This window comes from Hippocampus comes, unplaced genomic scaffold (assembly GCF_001891065.2).
Source record: "Hippocampus comes isolate QL1 unplaced genomic scaffold, H_comes_QL1_v1.1 scaffold21, whole genome shotgun sequence".
Classification (NCBI taxonomy): Eukaryota; Metazoa; Chordata; class Actinopteri; order Syngnathiformes; family Syngnathidae; genus Hippocampus; species Hippocampus comes.
In genome coordinates this window covers 303,379-326,826 of record NW_017805745.1, presented here as the reverse complement: position 1 = coordinate 326,826, position 23,448 = coordinate 303,379, and the positions used below count along the sequence as shown (strand labels likewise).

At 44.6% G+C, this 23,448-nt stretch overlaps 1 protein-coding gene across 2 annotated transcripts in view; it reads right to left on the bottom strand.

Annotated features, from left to right (window-relative positions):
• The window catches only part of pcdh17 (protocadherin 17), a 55,573-nt gene extending 34,443 nt beyond the window's left edge, over positions 1-21,130 (bottom strand). The window contains exons 1-2 of one of the 2 annotated variants that reach the window (XM_019884614.1): positions 20,397-21,130; positions 17,082-19,682 (exon numbers count right to left, since the gene is read on the bottom strand). In XM_019884614.1, the coding sequence (XP_019740173.1) occupies positions 17,082-19,367 (2,286 nt within the window). In that variant the 5' untranslated portion in view covers positions 19,368-19,682; positions 20,397-21,130. Of the gene's footprint in view, positions 1-16,871; positions 19,683-20,396 lie in introns of both variants that reach the window. The other variant, XM_019884613.1, reaches the window with a different exon arrangement.
• Positions 21,131-23,448: the final 2,318 nt, after the last annotated feature.

The window sequence follows — 23,448 nt, the reverse complement described above, 5'->3', positions numbered from 1 at the left end:
AAAGAGTGAACATAGAAAAAAAATAGTTGAAAAGCGATTAAAAAAAATCACGGTGTCGAATTAGAGGAAGAATGAAATGACTGGGTTGATAAAAATTGCGTAATTATCCGAGCGCGGTCGTGGATACGCGTCACAGAAAACACAAATCACTTGGACTGTCTTGAACTGATGTCAGTGAAACGATCAGAGAGCAAATGTGTTGTTCCTCGCTAAGGTTTTTCAGATGCACAGCTTGACTCACACTCGATAGACTATTTCAATCTCTTTGGCTCTGTATGAAAAGGAGCATTTGAAGGTCAGAGAGGAAACCTCAATACTTTGAACTATGCGCTCTTACTCACACACCTTTACCACTTACGCTGAACACTCCATTCCTCCACGGGCATTATTCAAAGAAAACACCCAGACAATATATCAAAAGGTTGGACGCAGAAGGAAGAGCGTTTGTTTGAAATCATTTGGCATTGAAATGATAATAGTGTGAAGCTTTGAGGAAAAAAAAAAAAATGGAGATGAAATTCTTTTTGTAGCCATCCAGGGACTCATCCTTGGACACGGTTTTCAATCAGCGTGACGCGACTCCACCTGAATTTGATCAGCATGGAAGGACGTTTATAGAAATTGGTCGGTCGCTGCACCTCACATGGGATCGCGTTTTGTTTACATCTGTGTTTGAGAATCGCAAAAACGTTGTCGTCCCGAATGACGTCCGGTTTCTAGTGTATGCAGCAAGTTTTTGGGGAGGGGGGGGGGTCAGAGGGAGACTCAGTACTGTGAGACTGAGTAAGTGTAAAAAGCTCCACTCCATTCTCTATTCCCACGGAGGCCCTAAGACTGACCAAGCAGACACAGGAACGATTGAGACAAATGGGACAAGCACATCAGACTGCTATTTCACTCTCAGGCCATGTTGCTGCGGTTTGTTCGTTTTCACAGGGCGAGTGTTCAGAGAGGTGTGCACGGGTGTGTGTGTGAGAGAGAGAGAGAGAGAGAGAGAGAGAGTTGAAGCTGTCAGAGGAATGGTCAGTGAACAGAAAAAGTGGCAGCTTCTCTTTTACACATGATTGGACTGCAATGGTTGATTCAAAGGAAAAAAGGCAACACCTTCACCTACTCTGGAGGCTATGATACACCCGTTTGTTCTTTATTGACTGCATGAGCACATTTGAAAATGGATTCATATCAGGACCACAACAGTCAGTTCGCCAAAGAAAGAGAGAGAGAGAGCGAAGCAGAGGAAGAGAGAGAGAGAGAGCTAGAAAAAGGGAGAGAGGGAGACAGATGGAGGGCAAGAGGGAGAGAGTGAGTCAGAGAGAGAGGGGGTCGGGGGGGGCAGTGAGGGAGGGAGAGGGAGAGAGAGAAAGGTAGAGGTAGTAAGGTAGAGACGGGGAGAGAGAGAGATGGAGAGAGGGAGGCGGTGGAAGAGTGAGAGAGAAAGAGGGGGGGAGGGAGAGAGAGTGAGGGAGACAGAGAGTGGGGGAGAGCGAGGGAAGGAGGGAGGGAGGGAGAGAGCGATCGGGAGAGAGGGAGGCAGAGAAAGGTAGGTAGAGAAGCAGAAAGAGAATGAGGGAGGGTGGTTGGGAGGCGAGGGAAAGATGGAGAGAGAGAAAGAGAGAGGTAGGGCGGGAGAGATTGTTTCTACCAGGGGAACTGTTGTTTATTCCTTTTGGAAAACTGTCAAAGTAAGCAAGCGGGCCAAATCGGAAGACTTGGTAAAGGATAAAACACAAGCAAAATGAGGTTAGCGGATAGAAAGCGCGGCGTTGGGCGGGAAAGCAGCACAAACAAAGAAATAAGAGGAGAGAAAAAGAGCCAAGGATGATAAAGGATATAGTGTACGGGAAAAAAAAAAAAAGAGGGCTTAGGGACACTGAACAATAATTAGGCGACATTGATTACTAGGTGACTTCAAAGCAATTGTAAGTGATCACATCTAATTAGCGGGTCGTACACATCTTGGAGGAGATAAAAGACAAATCATTCAATGGGCTTAAGTCAAGCCAAAGCCGCCAGTGTCTGCTGCCTGCTTGGCTATCTTCGGAATCGCCTCAGGGAAGTCCGACGGCACACCCGTTTAACCGACGTTGCTGAGAAAGGTAAATGCAAAGCCGTTTAGTCTTCCAGATGATTGTTCTTAAGAAGACTTCGAGTATACGAGCCCGATAAATAGACCAGACAACATTTCAGGTCTTTGATTGTTAGATCGTCAATGTAATTAAACAATCGATATAGAATGACTCTATTCATTGACTTTAATATCATCCATAAACATATTTAATAGGGTGCTTTGCATGTGTGCCATTCCGTCCCCCTCCACCATTTAGTCAGAGTGAGATCCACAATAATGCCGCAGCCGCGACGGTGCTCTTTTTGCCTCTTTTTTTGTCCAATTTGCCAGCTTGTTTATGCATCATTGGTTCTGCCGACATTCACGACACTGGTCAGGATCTCTTCGACCAGCACCAGCCCCCCCTTTTCCAGAGTAGTATAACAAGTACGTATCGCTGCGATGCGAGATCTGCGGTGCACAAAACAGAATTCGAAGGCATCCATATTAGGCACCAGAGATTTCGCGTTAGAACGATTACGGCCGATACGTTATGCTAACGTGCAGCCATCCGGCCGTGGGTGGCATACACACAAACTTTTATATTTCCTACACCAGCGGCGCCCAAGTCCAGTCCACGAGAGCCTCAATCCAGCCTGTTTTTTCCTTTTGTTTTGTTTTTAAGATGTCTTCCTCCTCCAACACGCTCTGCAGAAGCCTCATAACGATCTGGATCATTTGAATCTGGTGTGTTGGAGGGCCCTTCAGGATCGGACGCGGGCACCCCTGGTCCGTCACCCTTCGCCAGACGTGGCTGCAAATACCCTCAAATGAAATTAAAGTTGACACTTGACCGCACACGGATGTGCAAATCATCCATATGTTGAAAATAAGAAGGTTGTCCACAAGCCCGAACAGTTGCTTTTTTTTTTGCTGTGCATATTTGTACCAATATAAGAACATGACAAAACAACACTTTGTAGCTGACTCCCTTCAAGCGACATTTACTGCGACATCGAGTAAATGGTGCTTTCGAGGAACAGGCCAGGTGAAGAGTCTGGCAATGTTTCTTTCTCCTGTGGTGATAAATTACTACTTTGGTCACATTTAAGGTACCGTGCCGCGAAGCAAAACAGGCATGAACAAGCTACAGTGTACTGGCGCTGGGAAAGACAACGGTATTGAACTGCTTGCGAGGGAGTTGTGCGTCTATCCTTTGTAATAACGTTTGTCATTTAATTTGGCGAAGACTAAATTACCTTTCAAGTATATGAAAAGAAAACACTTAAGGGATAAACAGAAGTGGGCCTTCGAGTTGGTCAACAAAGCCCGTCATTATTGTCTCGAGAATCAACCCACGTGGAAATAATGAAAGGCAAACCCCCAGAGAGTGAATACCCTTGAACACCTTCTATTTGTCGACACTTCTCTCTCCCGCTTACGCAGTGTAAACCGACATCAACAACATAATAGGGGGGCTCTTTTATGTTCCATGAAAATCTAAGCGAGGGGCCAAATGGAATTTGGCGTGCAACAAAGTGGCTCAAAAGTCTCAACTTAATGAGCAATCTTTTAATAATGCTCTGTTTGCCAGACATGACGAAGCACATTTGCATAATCCTAAATGTAACGCCATTAAATTCACGGGATAAATAATAAATCACACACATTTACCAGACAAAGAAAAAAAAAACATCTTGATCAACATATCTTCAACTAAAGTTTGTGCATCGTTGCCAAAATGAAAACAAAAGAGTTTGTGTTCTATTGGTGGCTTCTTCAAGGCGGGATCTCCAACTCTCATTGGAGCAGTTCGCAACCGAGTGTGAAGCGGTTGGGATGAAAATCAGCACTTCCAAATCGGGGACTGTGATCCTCAGTCGGAAAAGGGTGCAGTGCCCTCTCCGGGTCAGGGATGAGATCCTGCCCCAAGTGCAGGAGTTTAAGAATCTTGTGGGTCTTGTTTACGAGTGAAGGTAGAACGGAGCGGGACATCGGCGGGCGGATCGGTGCAGCATCTACTGTGTTGCGGACTCTGTATCGGTCTGTCGTGGTGAAGAAGGAGCTGATCCAAAAGGCCAAGCTCTCACTTTACCGGTCGTTATACGTTCCTATGCTCACCTACGCTCACGAGCTGTGGGTCGCGACGGAAAGAACGAGATCCCGGATACAAGCGGCCGAAATGGGATTCCTCCGCAGGGTGTCTGGGATCTCCCTCAGAGATAAGGTGAGAAGTTCGGCCATCCGGGAGCGGCTCAGAGTCGAGTCGCTTCTCCTGCACATTGAGAGGAGCCAGGTGAGGTGGCTCGGGCATCTGATTAGGATGCCTCCTGGACGCCACCCTGGTGGGGCGTTCCGGGCATGTCCCACTGGCAAGAGGCCAGACTCGCTGGGGAGATGAAGTCTCCCGGCTGGCCTGGGAATGCCTTGGGATCATACCGAAAGAGTTGGAAGATGTGGCTGGGGAGAGGGAAGTCTGGGCTTCCCTGCTAAAGCTGCTGCCTCAGCGACCGGAACCTAGATAAGTGGTCCAAAACGGTATCGTATGGGGTTTGTGTTCTGAACAGTTTTTGGATAAACTTTGAATCTTTGAAGTAACAGTTTTTATAGTGCCCCCCCCCAAAAAAAAATCCAATTTTAAATTCTCCTCAGAAGGAAAGGGGAGAAAAGGCATCGTTGCTTCTAGTGGCAATACTTTATTCTATTATCATATGAACACGCGGTATCTTTTGGCAAATGCGTATTTTGGCACGGTGTCATTCATGCAAATCCTGTAAGAAGGTTGACCAAAATTGAGTGAGTCCCCGTGACTGACCTCGGAGCTTTGAGACCGGATTTGTGCCAAAATCCTCCACCAGACCGGGTAATTATGTGCATGCAAGTGGAGAGTTAACACGACGCATGAGCTGCTGGGTAGAGGACATGTTTGTGTGTTGTCAGTGACTTTAACCCTTTCTGTGTGGACATCAATGCAAACGAAAAAAAAAGACTTCCATGCCTTCTCATTATCGACACACCCGAGTCTATTTGACAGAAATGTAGGGAAAGTTGTGCTCCCGTTTTTAATTTCATCTCCTCCTGTGCGTAAATCCTAGCATGAGAGTGTTTCAATCCGACCGATGACACGAACACAGCAGTCATCTTAGCTCCGAGGAAGGAGTGTGCTTCAAACGGGAGCAGCAACACAACGCATCATGTGTATTATCCACATATGTGGCTGTTTAGCCGCAGGGGTGAAGGGAAATGATGGCTTCGGGCACAGATATTTACTTAAACACACTCGAAATATCAAGCGCAGCAGGCAAACAGTTCAAGTAAACATATTGACATGCGACATATTTAACCATGTGGTTCAGAGAAAGAGGACCAAGCTTCCTGGCTGCTGATAAACTGAGAGCAGGGCAAGATTAAGAATGGCGAAGAAGGAAAAAAAAAAAAAACTGCTGCTTGATGCTTAATTGTTCAACTGCCCTTGTGAAGAAAGTAGTCACGGGCGCAGCATGCAATCCTGGTGTGGGTGCTGCTAATCATTCCGTGCGTCCTCATCAATACTTTAGTGCATCTTTGCCGTTAACTTAAGTCTTGACTCAGCACTGACCTTGCTTTACCCTCATTTAAACCACTGCTAACTCAGCCCAAAACACAAAGTGGGAACCAGCTTATCAAGGTCTACATGCATCAATCGGCATTCATGAAATAATAATGAGCAAAGCAAAGGGTTTGCTTTGGGATCCATTTAAATAGTGAACATACAATTAGACACTGTATTGCAAAAAAAAAGAATTTGTTTTCATGCACTCAAAATGAGTTCACGCGCTCAATGTTGCTTTCTTGTTCCAGAATTTTGTGCCATCCTTGAATTGTGATTTTTATGCAAGAGTGCCCTTTGAGGTGGGGGAAAAAAAAATCGACAGCATGCGGTTAATAGATTGTTTGCTTCAAGCCCTTTTGTTGTTGAGTTTGGATCGTGGATCTTTTTTATACATGTAGTATGAATCAAAAGCGGATATTTTTGTGTACATATTTGTTTATATTGAAAATGGTAATTTTGTCATACATCTGGTTAGGAAGATTATGTGCTTATGTGCCCTGCCCCTTCCGAGTAGCACTGATCCAAAATTGTTGACCCCTCCAGCATTTAAGTTGCCCATCCCTGGTGTACATCATAACTTTAGAAAACCAAGAGTCATTTAACTTTGAGTTTGCTGTAGCTAAAATGAATTACTTTTGATTGAGGCGTTGTCATTCAAAATGAATCCCTGCCATTTGCATCTGTTTGCAGCCCTCACGCTGAATTCATCCACTATAAACCTGTCTACCCTTTATCCACATTCGTGACTTTCCACTACAACCGAAATCAAAATAATAAGAATTAAAAAAAAAAAAAAATAAACAAACAAGCAGGGTGGTAAAACCCCATCACTAATGAAACGCATAAAAGCTGAGAAGTGAACCAGAAAACAAGAAAAATATCCCTTTGGAATTGATAGTACAAGAGCCATTCTGGGATTAAAGGCTTTTCTCTGGCTCCCCAAAGCCCAGAACCAAGGCCAGATCTATGAAACGCGCGCATCTTCTATCAATACATGCAATGATTCACATATGCACACGCAGCAACCATCTGGATAACTTTTCTTTCCGTCTTCTCTAAACACAAGCACGAACACGCGGTCCTGTTTCCGTTCAAGGTGACCTCCTCGTTGCTTGCATTAGGTCAGCGGTGATGAGGTTTCTCAGCGAATAGGAAAGGCAAGAAGACAGCGTTACACTTGTGTTCCTTCAAAGAAGCTTCAACGGGCGGTGCTTTGCTGCAGCGTGCAAGCGTTATCTGGCCTGCCCCCTCTGACTCTTCACACATTGAATGCCAGCCTTTTTCACTGGAGCAAAGCCCTCAACCCTGCCGTTTAGCTGGATTTTGACTGATTGGCAATTGTGTTCCATTGCGATCTCAGCGCTTCCAGCGACTTCATCCAGTCAAGTCAAGTCGCATTTATTGACCCAGCCCTTAATCACAAACAGTCTCAAAGGGCTTCACGTGCCCACAGGCGACAAGTATTCATGACATCCCCCGACCTTAACCCCCAGGAGGGCAAGGAAACACCCCCCCACCCCCCAACCCCCCAAAAAAGAATAAACCCAACTGGGGAAGAACGAAAAACCTTGAGAAGGGGCCGCAGATGGGAGAATCCCCCTTCCAGGATGACCAGGCTGCAATGGATACTAAGTGGGCAACATTTGACACAATATTGGTAGACAAATGTGTGTTAGAATGACATAAAAGTCCATTTAAAGTCCAAGATGAAAACAAGCTGAATAATCGGCCCAGTTGGTCAATGAAGAAATCGGCCTAGCAGCGCCTCCGAGTGGTCAACCCAGCTCCCGTGTCAAGCTTTGTTTTTTTCCCCCAAAACAATAATCAAGAGTTCATTGTTTTGATTTGTACCTCGCTACGATCTTCGAATGCACTCTCTCCTAACTCCATGCTAGCCCGCAACTCCTCCCCCTCTACTTCTTCGGCAGCATGATGCTGGCTGATCGCTGCCACCCGCTGGTCAGATCTTTAATGATTTCCAATGCGGAAAAGCCCGATTCAGAGCCAAGGGCTGCGTCAGAACCCTTCTGTACACGATAACGCAAAAGAAGGTAAACATGCGTCATGGGTAGGCGGCCGTAGTGATTTTCAAGACGTGTTTATACGTTATGGAGAATAAAAGAGTTAAGTGTGTCCATGGTGCATTAACAATCCGCCAAACCAGATTCGGCAATAATTAGCAAGCCCATACAAGAAAACAATCAAGTGCAATCTCTTTTTCTAAAGGCGAGTAACATCAAGAAGGGCCTTTTGTAGAACAGTCGAAATAATCCCCCCCACCACCACCACCACAAAAAAAAAACAAAAAAAAAAAAACATTGACATTTAAAGACACATGCAACGGGCTGCCTGGCTTTTAATCGCCTCCCATCCCCGCACACCCACACGACCACTTACGGCTCTCCACCTGGGAGTACACGGACTCAAGATGTCGGTGTGACACTTTTCCGGCAACGTGCGAGAGAGCTGTTTTCACTTACTAATCTGGACAGGGAAGGAAGGAGAGTCACGGAAAGGAAGGAGGCAAAGAAAGCCGCAGCACTCCACAATTCCATTCATCATCGACGACGCAGCGTTGAGAGCGTATAAATAGCAAGATCTGCTCCGAGTTAACATTGAGCCAGTGCTTCTTCCGTGGCACTTTATTCATTAAGACCGTGTGCAGAGATCAATATGGCAGACGTATACACTGTACTGTTGACAAGATAATCTCATCATTATGAATTTGGCTCGGGTCGTCAGTAACATGAGCAATCGCAACATTTATCAGCAATGACAAGTGCCAGGAGAGAGAAAGGAGGGGAAAAATAAAAAGGTTGAAACGAGAGCTTGGAAATGAGAGAGCTCGCTTCCCGATATCCTTTTTATTAAGGCTCAAAAGCAAAAGACGATCAAATGTTGCGTTTCAGGACAAAATATTGCATTGTCAATAAGAAACAGAACAGACGAGGAATTGATCGGAAAGTTAAAAGCCCTCTCTGAGATATAACGCTGGTTTGGGACCAATTGAGTGAATCGGTGTAATGCAATAGAAAACGATGAGACATATACCGCGTTTTCATACTCCATTAGCATTTGCCGTCATTGCATTCAACCCTAGAAGGTAGGAAATGGGGAACAAACAAAAAAAACGGGCGAGGGGTTTGTTGTTTTCTGCCGAGCCGCCAGCCTTTTGTTTTGGCAATACCGTGTCGACGTGCCGACTCAGGCCGATTTTGTTGCTATAAACACATAACAGTCACAGCAAAGTACCAGGGGCTGTCATTTCCCTTCAGACACGCAGAAGGCTTTAAGGCGCGGGAGTCACATTTCAAACCGGGATCCACATGGAAGCAGCAGACAGTGCGAACGGCGGGGTTAGCACCACCTCCCAAACACCCGTTGCCGTGGGCAAAAACTCGCCTGCCTCCTCGAAAATACTCTTTCGATGGCACTCGTCGTTAATTTCAACACTCGGCAAACGTGATTGAGACCAACATGTCTTCATGTGGGCAAAGAGCCATTTTGTTTTGACATATACTGGCGAAATTCGAGCAAATGAGATGATTTTCATGGTACAGTATGTCCAGTCGATCAATTAATCACATCACTGATGGAGCTGGAGAAGCGCTTAGCAATAAAAGACAAGGACAAGGACGGCGCGAGGGATAAATCATTTCCTTCAACTAATGAGGGAGAAGGTGAGAACAGATCCCCATAATTCCTTCTTGCAGCCGCATGGTGTTTCGGTAGAGGCACATGTCTAGAGGGCAGAGTGTTGCTCTCTCGCCTTGAACCGACGCCAAAGCACTGCGGAGTGAGATCCACTTTCTTTGACTTTGAAAGTGTCTGATTTGCAACTCGCTGCCCCAACTACTGCCAGTTCGCAGAGTGCATTGTCCGCATCGTTGGCCTTCCGTGTGCTGGTGTGAACATGCAAAACCAGCGAAAGCCACGATTTTTCCCGCTCCAGCGAGAGCCACGATTTTTCCCGCTCGCCCTGCATTTACTGCGCGGGCAGTCGTAAACGGCATTTTTACGCTAGCGCCAGCCAATCACAAACATCATTTCATGCTTATCGCGGCACAACATCTGAAGCCCGCCAACGACAAACATCCAACAGAGGCATACTTGCATTTCATACACCACAGGGAAATTAGAGTGAAATAATGAATCATCCTCTGTTAGTTTGGATTTACAAAAAAGAGGATCTCAACCAGAGGGAGGTGTTGTGCAGGTCGTACTGAGCAAAAATTGTGACGGCGCATCCAGTTTTCCAGCATGTGAAACAACACGACACAACACTGTTTTCGTCCATCATAAATCGTGAGATGATTAACACACTGGTGTTCCTGGAAAACTTTTTGTCATGTTAATCCTCCAAGCCCCCCGCCCCACAAACACACACACACACACACACACACACACACACACACACACACACACACACAAAATTGTGACGGCGCATCCAGTTTTCCAGCATGTGAAACAACACGACACAACACTGTTTTCGTCCATCATAAATCGTGAGATGATTAACACACTGGTGTTCCTGGAAAACTTTTTGTCATGTTAATCCTCCAAGCCCCCCGCCCCACAAACACACACACACACACACACACACACACACACACACACACACGCACACGCACGTATACACAGTTATGTTATCAGTAGAAGACTTCCAAATATTGCACTGTTGTGTCACTTTCCACCAGTTGCAGCATATCTGTTTTTTTTTGTTTGTTTTTTTTTCCAAGCAGTCGCAGTGAAACGTTTGATGCCGACTTTATTGGTGAGTTTATGTGAATGTTGATGACTGACGATTAGTTCAAAGTCGTGATGGGAAAACGAAGCTTCAAATTTTGCTTCATGAACCAATTGTGTGTGGGTTTTTTTCTAACTCTTCTAGAATGCAGTCTCTGTTCGACATTGGGCTGAAAGCACGCTGACTTGCCAGTTCTTAAAACCGGGAAACCAGGTGGAAATGGCTCTTTGAGTGTCAAAGGTTGCTGACCCCTGGTCTATACCGATCAAAAATTGTGCAGCTCCATCATCTGGCTGGAGAAGGACCCCACGAGTCGCGAAGGGGTAAATGATCCCTTGGAAAGGCCATTCCAATTAAAGGAACCAGCAAGATCAGTACTTCAACCTAGCACTGCTAGCGAGATCACCTGTGTCACTGTAGCCTATATGTTGACTGTCAACACACTTGGCAGCACAATTCGAGATTCCCGCACAGTCAATGTTTTGTTCTCGTGATTTATGTGACCTTTGGTGGTGCTATTGACTTCTTGGCTGCCTTGTTTGAGCAAAATGCCAGCTGGGCGAGGGTAAATGCCTCGGGTCTCCTGGGGATATCAACATTTCATTTGGTCACATGCATCAGTGTTTTTTTTTTTTTTTTTTTGTGTGTGGATGAAATTGCAAAACCAGCAGGAGCTGAGGGGTGTTTGTATTAAATAAGAAGACAAAGTGAAAAATCAGCAGCTAAAAAGGAAAAGGATACATCTGGGATTGGTAAAAAACAAAAAAAAATAATAATAAAATAAAATTTAAAAAAAAAAGAAAACGGGGGAAATAATGGGACGTACAACAAAGTCATGCTGTCTCAGTCGGTGGCAGTTAAAGACAATTCAAATCACACCGACTCCAAATACAAAGCGGCCAAAGGTTATTGACTTGAAACTCGGGCGTCAATAAATTAGACAGCGCAGCCTTGAAAATCCACTTCCCTTCCTCCACGGATACACTGCCAAGGCAGTTATTATCATGGCCATGTCATCTCCAATAGGCTGCTTCCTTTTGAACTCAGCTAATTGCTTTAATGTGTCCAGCCCATTTGAGTCTCACAGAGGCCAACTTGTGTTCTCATATCCTGTCTCTTTCTTGACACTTGTACAACACAAAGTGTCTTTGTTCTCAACCTTTACCAGATCAGGAGGTCTTTCATTTTAATGAAATTACAAAATGAATGTCCGACAAGACCAACCTCCCGATCGAGGCTAAACTCGCACGGATGCGAAAGAGTCAACGATCACGTTTCATTAAAATGATTTGAAACAGCTTTTGGTCAAAGAATTGCGATCCGACAGCCAACATATCCTCTCTCGTGGCATGTGAAATCAATCAAACTGTAGTTACCTGTAAGGGGCAATGTACTACAGACATGTTAGTCTATAAATTTCTATCTAATAATGTGCAAAAATAAAAAATGCAGTATTTCAATTTCAAAAGTCCTTTTGTCATAATGACAGTTTTAGGCACACACGGTGAGTCAATTATCGTCACTGCTTCATTTATCTACATTACTTATTTAAGTAGTGGCATGGTGAGCGACTGGTAAGCACGTCCGCCTCACAGTGCAGAGGCGCGGGGTTTGATTCCAGTTTCCTGTGTGGAGTTTGCATGTTCTCCCCCGTGCCCGCGTGGGTTTTCTCCGGGTACTGCGGTCTCCTCCCACATTAAAAAAAACATGCGTGGCAGGTGAACGGAACACTCGAAATTGTCCCGGGGCGTGAGTGTGAGCGCAAATGGTCGTTTGTCTGTATGTGCCCTGCGAGTGGCTGGCGACCAGTGCAGGGTGCCCGAAGAGAGCTGGGATAGACTCCAGCAAGCCCGTAAGGATCAGCGGATTAGAAATTGGATGGATGGATGGATGGATGGACTATTTTCACTAATTTGATTTGCAGGAATCTTTCAAGAATAAATAAATGAGAATAAACTCACTTGCACCTGAGTCCTTTTATTCACATTGATTGAATTTCTGTGAGCTTGGAAAATCTATCTTCAAAAACGGAGTTCAAGGGAATATAAAATATTTGTAAATATGAGTCAGAGCAGGACTTTTGTGGGCGCTTCAAAACAGAAGACAAAACAGAGCAGTGAGTTAATGTAAATACTAATAAGATCTCACATCCCCCCCCCCCTCCACAGCCGAGTAGCTGCTTAATTTACACTGAAAACAAGCTTGTCTGGTAGTCTGCCAGAAAAAAAGAAAACAGTAATAGGAATTGAATAAACAAACATGAACTGATTTTTTTTTTTTTTAAACAATGAGATACTTTCCCTTATGTCCCCAAAGAAACATTCTACAGCCTCACAACTATCATAAGGGATTTAGGAATACGTACTGTATCGAGAAAAGCGAAATGAAGCAGTTATACGATACCCGCATTCTGGCTCTTAACAAGTCAAATGTGGGAGTACGTGAGTGACTTTGAAACAACTGCCAAGTCTGTTCTAAAAGTACACTTAGTTTTCCCAGGTAACTTTATATATTTTATCCCATCCCACCGGAGGCTCCGGAGGAGAGCGGCTATCTTAAGATGAAGGGAGAAAGAAAAATTAAATAAAGAGTGTTTTTCTAATCCATTGCCTCAGTGGTCTCTCAAGTGTGGGAGCAATTTCAATATAATATATGGCAGAGGATGTGATAAGACACGGCGCTGTTATGCACATCAGTGTGTTTGCGTGCTTAAGTGTGTGTGTGTGCCTTTCTGAGAGGAAGGGTGTTTCAAGGTTTGGACAAATGCAAGATTGTCACGCTCACAAAAGAGAAGAGGCTCTGGCTCCAAAGGACTAAATCCTATGCCTGGAATACACAATGAAATTACACCCACCCACCCACGCACATAAATCTGCCTGAATTATGCAGACGGAGACCATTCCTGGAAGAATTCATTTTAAACATCCACTCCGGCAACAATGTTGATATGCATACGCACAACTATCACAAATCAAAAGAGGGCTAAACAATACCAGAAATTCACGCGGTTCTAAATTATGATATTCTCACAGTTGGTTTAATTTTTAACACTCATTTTGGAAAAAAAAAAGGTTCAGTAATTGCTGGATGTTTGTGATTGAAATTAGATGGCGTGAATTTTAAACATGGCTTGAAAATCAGGCATGTTGCTGCTAGTATTAGGCAAGTACATGTACAACCCTTCCCTAATAGCAAGGGGTGAGAACCACAATTAACTTGGAAAAACTGAACTGAAACTCACAGCAGAACGCTGCCACCTAGAGGCAGCGTAAACTGCCTCAGTGTGGCATCTGTCAGCGTCTCCCATTTGTACCACTTGCAGCCCCGTGACCTTAAAATTGCAGTCTTTCATGTCCATTCAATTAAAATGACAATGTATCCAAACAACGGATGTGATCATTTTACAGCCGACGAAACAACATCTCCACAACCTTGGAGAAAATGAGTGCAATTTCCCCAAAGAGTCAGCAAGTGCTGAAACGTAACAATGCGAAATAAAATCCCCCACCTGTATTGGACACGGGGCACAAGACATGACAGAGGGCATGCTCTTGAGTCACAGCAATCCCTTCTGAGCATTGAGGAATTTCGCAACAGATTGGCTTTAACCTTCATCCTGCGCTAAGTAATTCTCTCAACGCCTTAAGCAGTATTAAGCGTCATTACTGTGCGTATCATTCATCTACTTATCCCAGGAATTCTCCTTGCAAATAGAATGAAGCTCTCCACCGGTCTGGTTGCTGGTCCAGTTGTGACTATGATCGGGGCAATCCAAGCTCTGCTGATATGGTTATGTTAGGGCTGCAGCTATTGATTATTTTGAGGTTTGGGTATCCTACTGAAAATTATATTGGATTAATGGAAAAAAATTAAATTCGGTATATTTTTTGCTTGGTTATAAATATCAAAGACAAAAATAAAACATTTCCACTTATTAAGAAATGCCTAACTGGGTTTCATTTTTTGATGATCAAAATGTGTTACATACATTTACAAAGTGATTTTCCTCACTGGAAACAATGGGATTTTAGTCATCTTCCTCCATATATTTTTGCCCATGAGACAAAGGGACATCAGAATCATGAGAGTGATTTTGCCAGCTAAAACAACACACTTCACTGAACCTGATTTGTTCAAAAGCGATCAGAAGGAATGGCAACCATGTCAGGCCGTCAGCATCAAAGTGTGCAGTCATCTACGTCTGTTAAACCGTCTTGAAAAGTAATCTCGCAAGCCTATATGGGGCACTTTAGCGCTGCTAGCCACTAACGCTGCAGCTGGCGCTAAATGATGGCGACTGGCGCCGTACAATACATTGTCAGCGTAATTAAGTCATTATTTTAATTGGCGATTGTATTGTCAATGTATTATTTGGTAAGGTATGGTTTATTTTGAAGGCCTTCTCACCGTGTTGACGACGTGTTACTGTCACGCGTAGCATAAACCATTGTTGCTGCGGTTAGCTTGATTACTTCTTCCTGACACAAGCAAATAAGCGGCAGAAAAAAAATGCCTCGAGCCATTTTATGAACCGAGGTACCCGGATTACTTGAAGACTCGTTTGTGTTATTGTCCTCTCTCTAGGCAAAAGTCCAAGCGGTGCCTGTAAACATCATGAGAGACCAAGAGGAGTGTTGTGAGTGCTGGTGAATGCAGGTGCCTGTCAAACCAGCTCTACAAAGTTGCTCTCGTGAAAGTGAATGAGCAGGCGTATATCTCTTCCGCTTGATACATTTATTGTCCCTTCACTCGCAACTGTACTGACAGATGGGCCGTGGGGCCCGAGGATCGATGAAGGAAGAATTTTGTCTTTGTTTCCTGACATCTTTTTCCGTCGCCACTTTGCTCTGACTCGGGTTACTTCCTGTCCACATGAAGGGAGAATGGTGGCAGGGTGGAAAAGAAAATGATCTGCTTCTGTACAGCCTCTGAAGAAACTTAATGCCTCAAGGCATCTCTCTCTACATTGGTTTCTCTTGAATAATACAATAGAGCACCCTACATAGCTCACACTTTCAGGGGACCCACTTAAAAGAAGATACCACCGTGTGCTTTGTTGCTGCTCCTACTAGTTTTCCCGACGACAGTCGGGAGACGGATGAGAAAAGAGTGCGTGCAATGAGTGTGCAGAAAATGTAACGTGGTATAATTCATCATCACCAAATTAGAAAGGAAACAGCCAGAAATGACCCTGTCGCCCTGATGAGGAAGTCCTACGAATGCTCTTTGTGCTGGCCTTTGCCCTTTGCAGCTGGCTCATAATAGAAGCCTGGTTGAGAGTGAGAACAACAGACAGTGGCTTTCCTCCCTGGTGGGAACACGTCACAGTTGATCACGGTCAAGATCACAGAAATGTCCAGCTCATATAGGGGGCTACAAATAACAACAGACAGCTTAACTAAGAGACAAATGGCAAGACAGAAAGAACGAAAGAAAGAAAGAGAGAAAGAAAGTCTGACTTGGGCTTGCATAACGCAAGTTAGAATATTAAAATATTTAAAACTATATCTCATGTTTTGCAAAGATACCGACACTTGAAGTAAGCAATACAAACCATGACGAGAAAAAAGTAAACAAACACAAGACCTGGTCTGTTACAACTGACCATTGTCTGACCATTACGTAGCGCTGCAGGTCTTAAGCCCCGTCTGACACAACAGATTTCTAATGAGCTTAAGGCCAAAAGACTCAGAGAATTTCACACATTAGAGACTTACAGACCTACATAGTCCCCACAAAGATGCTTAAAGTAGCTGGAAAAAATATGTTCAATCTGATAATCTCTTCATGGTTAATTCAAAACATTATTAATTGTGAGTCTTCCGCTAGTAGCAGTTAGCAAATACCAGTTTGCGTCATTCGGTCTCCCTGTAAGGAATGACCGCATTTGTTTTATTTATATATCCTCCTTAGGTTAGTTGAAAACTCCCAACTGCCCATCCATGCGAACCTGAGTATGAATGGCTGTTCGTCTATAAGTGTGTTGCATTTAGACCAGGCTGTCTCGCCCAAAGTCAGCGGGGACCGATCCAATTACCCTCAACCCTAATGTGAGCAAATTGTTTAAAAAAAGAAATAATAATAGATGTACAAGTATACATTGTAGAAATGGTTATAATTAGGATAATGCAACCTTTGAAAATGTAAAGCGTCTGTGTCAGACTGAGCAGGAACGTATGTAGATTTTAGTCACAAATCGCTAATTGTCGGGGCGAGGGGATGATTTGAAAAGCTTGCCGTGATGTATTTCAAACGCAAATAATTTGTGCGGCTGTCACTAGATCCCCTGTGAGAGGGGACGGGACTATCTAATCCATCTAATGATCTCTCCTCCCCGTCTTATGTTTCTGTTCCGTACTCTACTGCCTCTCTGTGCCTTTGGTTTCGCTGTCTTTCATTTTACAAGACAAGACCTGGATCCTTCACAAGGGTAGTCACGTGGGAGCGGGCATAACAGTGTGGGAGAGTAGGGCAATTCCCCTTACCTGTATGATGGACATGCGGTTAGTAGGTGTGTCTGTAGTGCTGGTGACTGGGCCTGTGAAGCTGGTGTGGCATCCCACGTGGCCTTGGGGCACGCTGAGGTTATTGGAAGTGGGCTTAAGGTACATGACCTCTGATCTCGGTGAGCTGAGTGGCAGGCGTGTCTGATAGTCAAAGTACATGGGAGAGGTGGCCAAGGAAGGGCTGCTTACCACGTTCATCACATTCATGGCATCCCGCTCCTCCACCTCGCTTTGCACCAGCATGATGTCGTTCTTGTTAATCTTCTTTTTCTTGCCTTTCCCGAGCTGTGGGTGGGAATACTCTGCAATGCGACAGTTATAGGTCCGTATCTCCTTGTTTTCCCTCTTGCACTTGACCGCGATGGTGACCATGGCAGCGAGAAGCATGATTGATATTATGCTGAGAGTTACAATGAGAGGCAGCGACATGTCCCAGTTCTGATTGCCGTCGACGTGCAGCAGTCCATCAGCCGGCTGTCCATCGGAGGCCTTAATGATCAGCCGAGCGGCAGCGGTGAGGCTCGGCTTGCCGTGGTCTGATACGCGGATAATCAGCTCCACAATGGGGTTTACGTTGTCCCAGAAAGGGTGGGCCGTTCGCACTTCTCCAGTCACTGGGTCTATATCGAAAAGGTGCTCTTCGTTCCCATCTGAGATCTGATAGGTGAGCCTCCCGCTCTCGCCGTAGTCGTTGTCCACCGCTCTCACGGTGGTGACAATGTAGCCGACGCCAACATTCCGCGGTACGTGGATTTCAGCCGTATCGTTTTGCAGAAGGGGCAGAACGATGACAGGTATGTTATCATTGACATCCAGAACGCTGATGCGCACTGTCGCGTTGCTCTCTAGGTGCGGCGATCCGGCATCTCGGGCGAGAACCTTGAAATCAAAATATTTGATTTGCTCATAGTTGAACGACCTCACCGCATATATGGCTCCGTTGGCGGCGTTGACATTTACGTAAGTATTGACATCACCGCCACTCACGTTGGAATTAATGATGCTGTAGTACACCGTGCCGTTCTGGCCGAGATCCGGGTCATGAGCAAGGACTGAACCCAAGAACTCGCCGGGAATGTTGTTCTCTGGGATTTGGAGAAGGTAGACGGCCTTGGTGAAGCGGGGGACGTTGTCGTTCTCATCCAGAATCTTGACAGTGAAGGATTTCGTGGAGTTGAGGGGGGGAACGCCATTGTCTTTGGCCACGATGGTGACATTATACTCATCCTGCGCCTCTCTGTCCAGCGGCCTGTCTGTCACCACCGTGTAGAAGTTGTCATAGTTCTCCTCCAGTTTAAAGGGGACATTACCCAGCACTCTGCATTGAAGCTGCCCATTCCTGCCGGAGTCCTTGTCTGTGACACGAACCAGCGCAATAACCGTGCCCGGAGGTGCCGCTTCGCTGATGGCTCCCTGTCTTACGGACACAAAGCCGATAGAGGGCCAGTTATCATTCCTGTCGAGCACTTTAACGGTGACTTTACAATGGCCAGGGATCGGATTGGGTCCGAGGTCCTTTGCCTGGACGTCAATCTCAATAACTGGGCTCTCCTCATAGTCTATTTCGCCTTGAATCTTTATGACCCCTGTTCGGGAATCTATTGAGAACAGCTCCCGGATTCTTTCTGGGGCATAGCCGCTAAAAGAATAGACAACTTGGCCATTGTTGCCTTCGTCGGGATCCGTGGCATTCAAATTTATCAGGACTTTACCCGGAGGTGAATTTTCAGGAATTTCAACAACGTAGGAGGGCTGGTCGAACACGGGGCTGTTGTCATTTGAATCAATCACTTTAACATTGATCTGCATGGTACCCGACCTTGGATATTCCCCGCCGTCAGTGGCTGCCAATATGAGAGTGTGATGGCTTCTTTCTTCCCGGTCTAGTGGCCTTTGAATAACCAATTCTGGGAACTTGGTTCCATCCCCTCGGGATTTTACCTCCAAGGAGAAGAGATTGTAGTCGTCGCGCGTGATCTGATAGGTTTTCAGTCCATTTTCCCCCGCATCTGGATCATGCGCACTGGTCAAAGGAAAACGCGTCCCTGGAACTGCATTTTCAGATATGTCAATATCAATCTGATCCGAAGGGAAAACGGGCGAGTTGTCATTAATGTCTTGGATGTCTATTTTAATCATGCAGATCTCCTTGTCGTTGGCAAACACTTCCATCGAGAGCTGGCACTTGGGGTTTCTCTTGCACAACGTTTCTCTGTCAATGCGTTGCTTTGTGTAGAGTAGTCCACTCTGGGGGTCAACATTGATGAGATGCGGTGCCGAATTCTCCAACACCCTGAAGTTGGCTTTCTTTCCTTGCCCTCCCGGCCCAGTCTGCTCCAGTCCAAGTCTGGCATCTTTGGCAATGTTTCCAATGACAGTTCCCGGACCTTGTTCCTCTGGGACAGAGTAAGTCAAGTTTTTCAATGTCAGGGCTTGAGCCCATAAGAGGAGGAAAAAGAAAATGGAAAGATGCATCCCCACTCTGAAGTAGTGGCAAAAAGATGGGGGGTAGGGGGATTCTCTCTCTTCTGCCTCTGACCTGTTGATGTGTTGTTAAATCTGGCAATTATTACTTAGGATCAAATGAAGAGTCCTGTTCATCACGTGAGGTCTTGACATTGGTCTTGGTAGATTGCGTTTGATCGGTTGCGCTCCTCCTCTGCCTCTCCCAGCAATCTGCGGCGCTGAATGCCTAATTCATATTCCGCGGAGCACTCGGACTCATCTGAGCAATAATCATGAGCCACTCTCCAAATTGAACACTCATTGTGAGCAAAAATGGATAACCACCTAGAAGAAAGCACAAAGAAATAGAGACATTATCCGAATGGCACTTTGTTGGTGGAAGGTAGACAGAAAATATTGGAAATTCTACCTGGGAGAAATAAAATCCGCGATTGAGCCAACATTGAAACTGGGTTCGTATGAAATTCATCTCCACAATTACGGGTGGAGCTTGCCAATTAGTTAACCTTGGGAAGACCCCCCCCCCCCACACACACACACACACACAGTTCCAGTTCTGATTCACTGATAAACAATGATTCCCCTTGAATGTCACTACTTACATCAAGAGCCAGTTGGCCTTTCTACCTGGCCATTCATTATGCTGAAAAAAATATCAGGATGAAAGCTGTCTTAACTTTAATGATATGGTGACTATGCGGGCATACAACAGGAGATGGCCTTTTGTCATGGTTATTCGAACAAGTGAGTAGAAAATGAGCCTCTTACACGCATTAACAAATCCGCATAATCCGGATATTTAAAATGAGCCTCATAAAAATTCAAAAAACGAGCTGCCAGCCATCAGCACAACCGTGTAATTCTCTCCTCTGGTGTTCTGTGTCTTTCTCTGCAAGACTCAACTGTAAAAGCTGTTGCTCCGCATGCTCCCTCCGAAAAAAAAAAAAAAAGATTTCTAAATCCCGAGAACACACACGACACTCAAAAACACGATTTAAGGACAGACTAACACACACGCACATACAAACGGTAACTTACCCATATTACTTGAAATCATAATCCCAAAAAGAGGAAAAATGTAAAGATCCAAAGTCAGTTCCTAAATGGGTTTGGGTGATTTTGACCCCCTTGAATGAGTGCGTATCCCTTTTGGTTTGCAGGTTACAGTGCACCGCAGTGTAAATAAATTAAGACGGCTTCGGAAAAGTCTGACTGTGATGTCAATGAGCTGAAGTCCTCTCCTCTGTGTGATTAGGATGCAGGGGGGCTCGCCTTCTGCCGACAGTGAGTCACCTTCGTTCAACAAACGATAGGCATCCAGATGTTTTGGCAAGGTAAGATCCAAAGGGAAAAGGGCAACCGGTCAGTGGTTTCTCCCCGTTTCCACTCAGTAACAGCAGCAGCGGCGGTGTCCTTGTCCGGCGTCCTCATTCATCCAAAGTGCGGAGGAGCGGAGAGGCAACAGTTCGTCTGCATACTGCATTCAACTCACTGTGCTGTTCCTATCAAACCGGTGAGTGGTCGGCTGTGCAAAGCACGCTGTTTCAAAAGTGTGTTGTGCACGTTTTGGACGGGTCCTGAGCACAAGAGCGCCTCCGAGCAAAGAATGAAGTCCGCGCACGAAGGCGCTGCATTAAAATGTTGTCTGCGCTCGAGAGGCAGCCAATCGCTTTCAGGAGGTGGGGAAAGAAGGAGGGATTCAAACGCAACCACCAGCCCGGACTACAAATGACGGGCGGGCTCGTTGGCCACCCGCACTACATGTTATTTTTCAAAAAAAGGGTTAGGGTTAAAAAAAAAAAAAAAAAAAAATCCAACACCTCATTACTCACTCAACTTCATTGTTGTTACGATCCAGGAAGCCAGCAGATGTCTGTGCCTGCGTGGCCCGGGAAAGAAATGTCCGTTAAGCCGTTAGGCAACAAGAAACGATTTCAGTGTCGCTTTTTCAACACATTTGTAAACACACACTTTTGTTTAAAAAAAAAAAAAAGCTCTATCGTTTTTAAGCGCAGGAGGAAATATTTTTTATAAAAATATCAGTGGTTTTAGTTATGCTCTGCTAATCTATTTTTTGTTGATGATACAGAAATGAAAATGAGAAAATGAAATGAGACCTGGAAATTGATGTGAGATGCAAAGAGTGAATTGGTAATTCTGTAGTGAGCGTAGGTGGCTGAGTTTATCTTCGTCAAATGTAATTCATCAGCTCTTGATGGCAATGAAAGGCACTGAATCTTGAGGTGTTCATTTTACAGTGATGGCAGCATCCATCCATTCATCCAACACTCTGGAAGTGAACATCCGCCATTGAGTCACAAGGAGTTTTAAAAAAAATTGCAGAAACCAGGACATGCAAGGACTGCTCTTACAAACCTTTCTGTGGTAATAGAAAAAAAAAGTATGCGCTGTACTGAATATGTGTAGCCTGTATGCGATAGGAGGCAGCAGTAGCGTCGTTAGGCCTATTTTAGTGGGCTTTACCCACTCTAAAACATTCTTAACCCCGCTTTAAATCGATCTAAAAAGGAAGTTGCTCCTCTCGTGGGCTAAACCCGCACCCTGTTCATAAAACCCTGTGAGCTACAGTAACACGAACCAGTATTTTTGCATCAAACTACACTAGCACTTACCTTGGATTCATGTATTCACTCCTATTTACACTACAAGATTATTAAATTCAAGGTGGTAAAAATAATGTATTGTTGTATGCCTGTCAAAGCACGTTTTGAATTGATTACTGCATTTCAGCAACTTAATTAACTAATAATGTAATTCAGGCAGGAAAAAGAAAACAGACAGTCGACGTGCAGTGGTATGAGTGAGCGATAGCTTTTTCATCGCTTAACCGTAATGAGAAAAACTCCTACTCGAAAAAAAAGGGACGGATAGAACACTGAACGTTAGCACTTGTGCATATTCGAAAAATAGAGCCTTTATTTTTTTTTCTTGACTTATTTACAAAATTAAATTTGTGCTCTTGGTCAACAGTAACAACTAGCTAAAAAAAAGCCAGCTTCTACTCCTGAGAGAGAGAGAGAGTGAGTGAAAATTCATCCGGATTTGTGACCCTCTTACCTGCAACCCTGAGTTTACATTAATAGGCAGTGTCTACACCAAATAAATCACATTTTAAATATTGTACCATTGAGCTAAGCTGAATTGATCAAGCCTTTGATAGTTTATTAGCTACTATTTATGAACATGTGGCAGAGAACCAGAAGAGTTTATTTTGGAAAGAGTTTTGAAGCCAAAATGTCCTCCAATTATGGAATGATGCTCAATCGTGAAGGCCGCCCAACCGAGATACTCGGCTGTCAACCTTTTTGACCTCTCAGCTTGACACGAGCCAGTGACAAGCGTCGGAATCATTCATTAGTCTCATGGCGACTAACACGCATTATTAAACAGTTGTTGATGTGCAAATGCCACGCTGTTGATAAGTGATGAAAGTAAATGTCACATCGCTGTCCCGATCTGCATATAACGTGTGTGCTGTGTTGTGCGTCGAAACGTGAGGCATCATGACATGCTCCTGTGTGTACCTGATGCCCTCTGCAAGTCACCCGGGAATTTCTAGAATCGCAGAAGCAGAGATGAGATGCCGAGCTCCAACATGCTTTTTACAATATGATTAGCATCTCGTGGGGGGGGAAATCAGTCAATTTAACCTTGAATGAAGTCACGTAATCCTCTTTCCTTTGAATCACATTGCTGGAAAAGAAGATTCAAATGTGCTGGTTTTTCCCAGTACAATGCTTTGCAGCACATTTGAATAATGACTGACTTTTTTCCTCAGAAATAAACCCAGCCATTTGCAGATTTTTTTTTCCAAGCCACCAATTGAATTAACTGTTGATTAACTACAGTATTAACTAATTTCATGTCAAAACATTAAATTACATTTGCAAAAATCATATTTTTTAGTGCCAAAATGTTAAGTTACGTAATATATATATATATATATATATATAAAATAAAGGGCTTTGCGCAGCTCTTTCGTAAGCATCAAGGCTTTGGGGATTGAATTTCAGGATGAGAAATCTCCACTTAGGAATGGTAGGAATGGTTTTGATCAGATCTTAGTCCA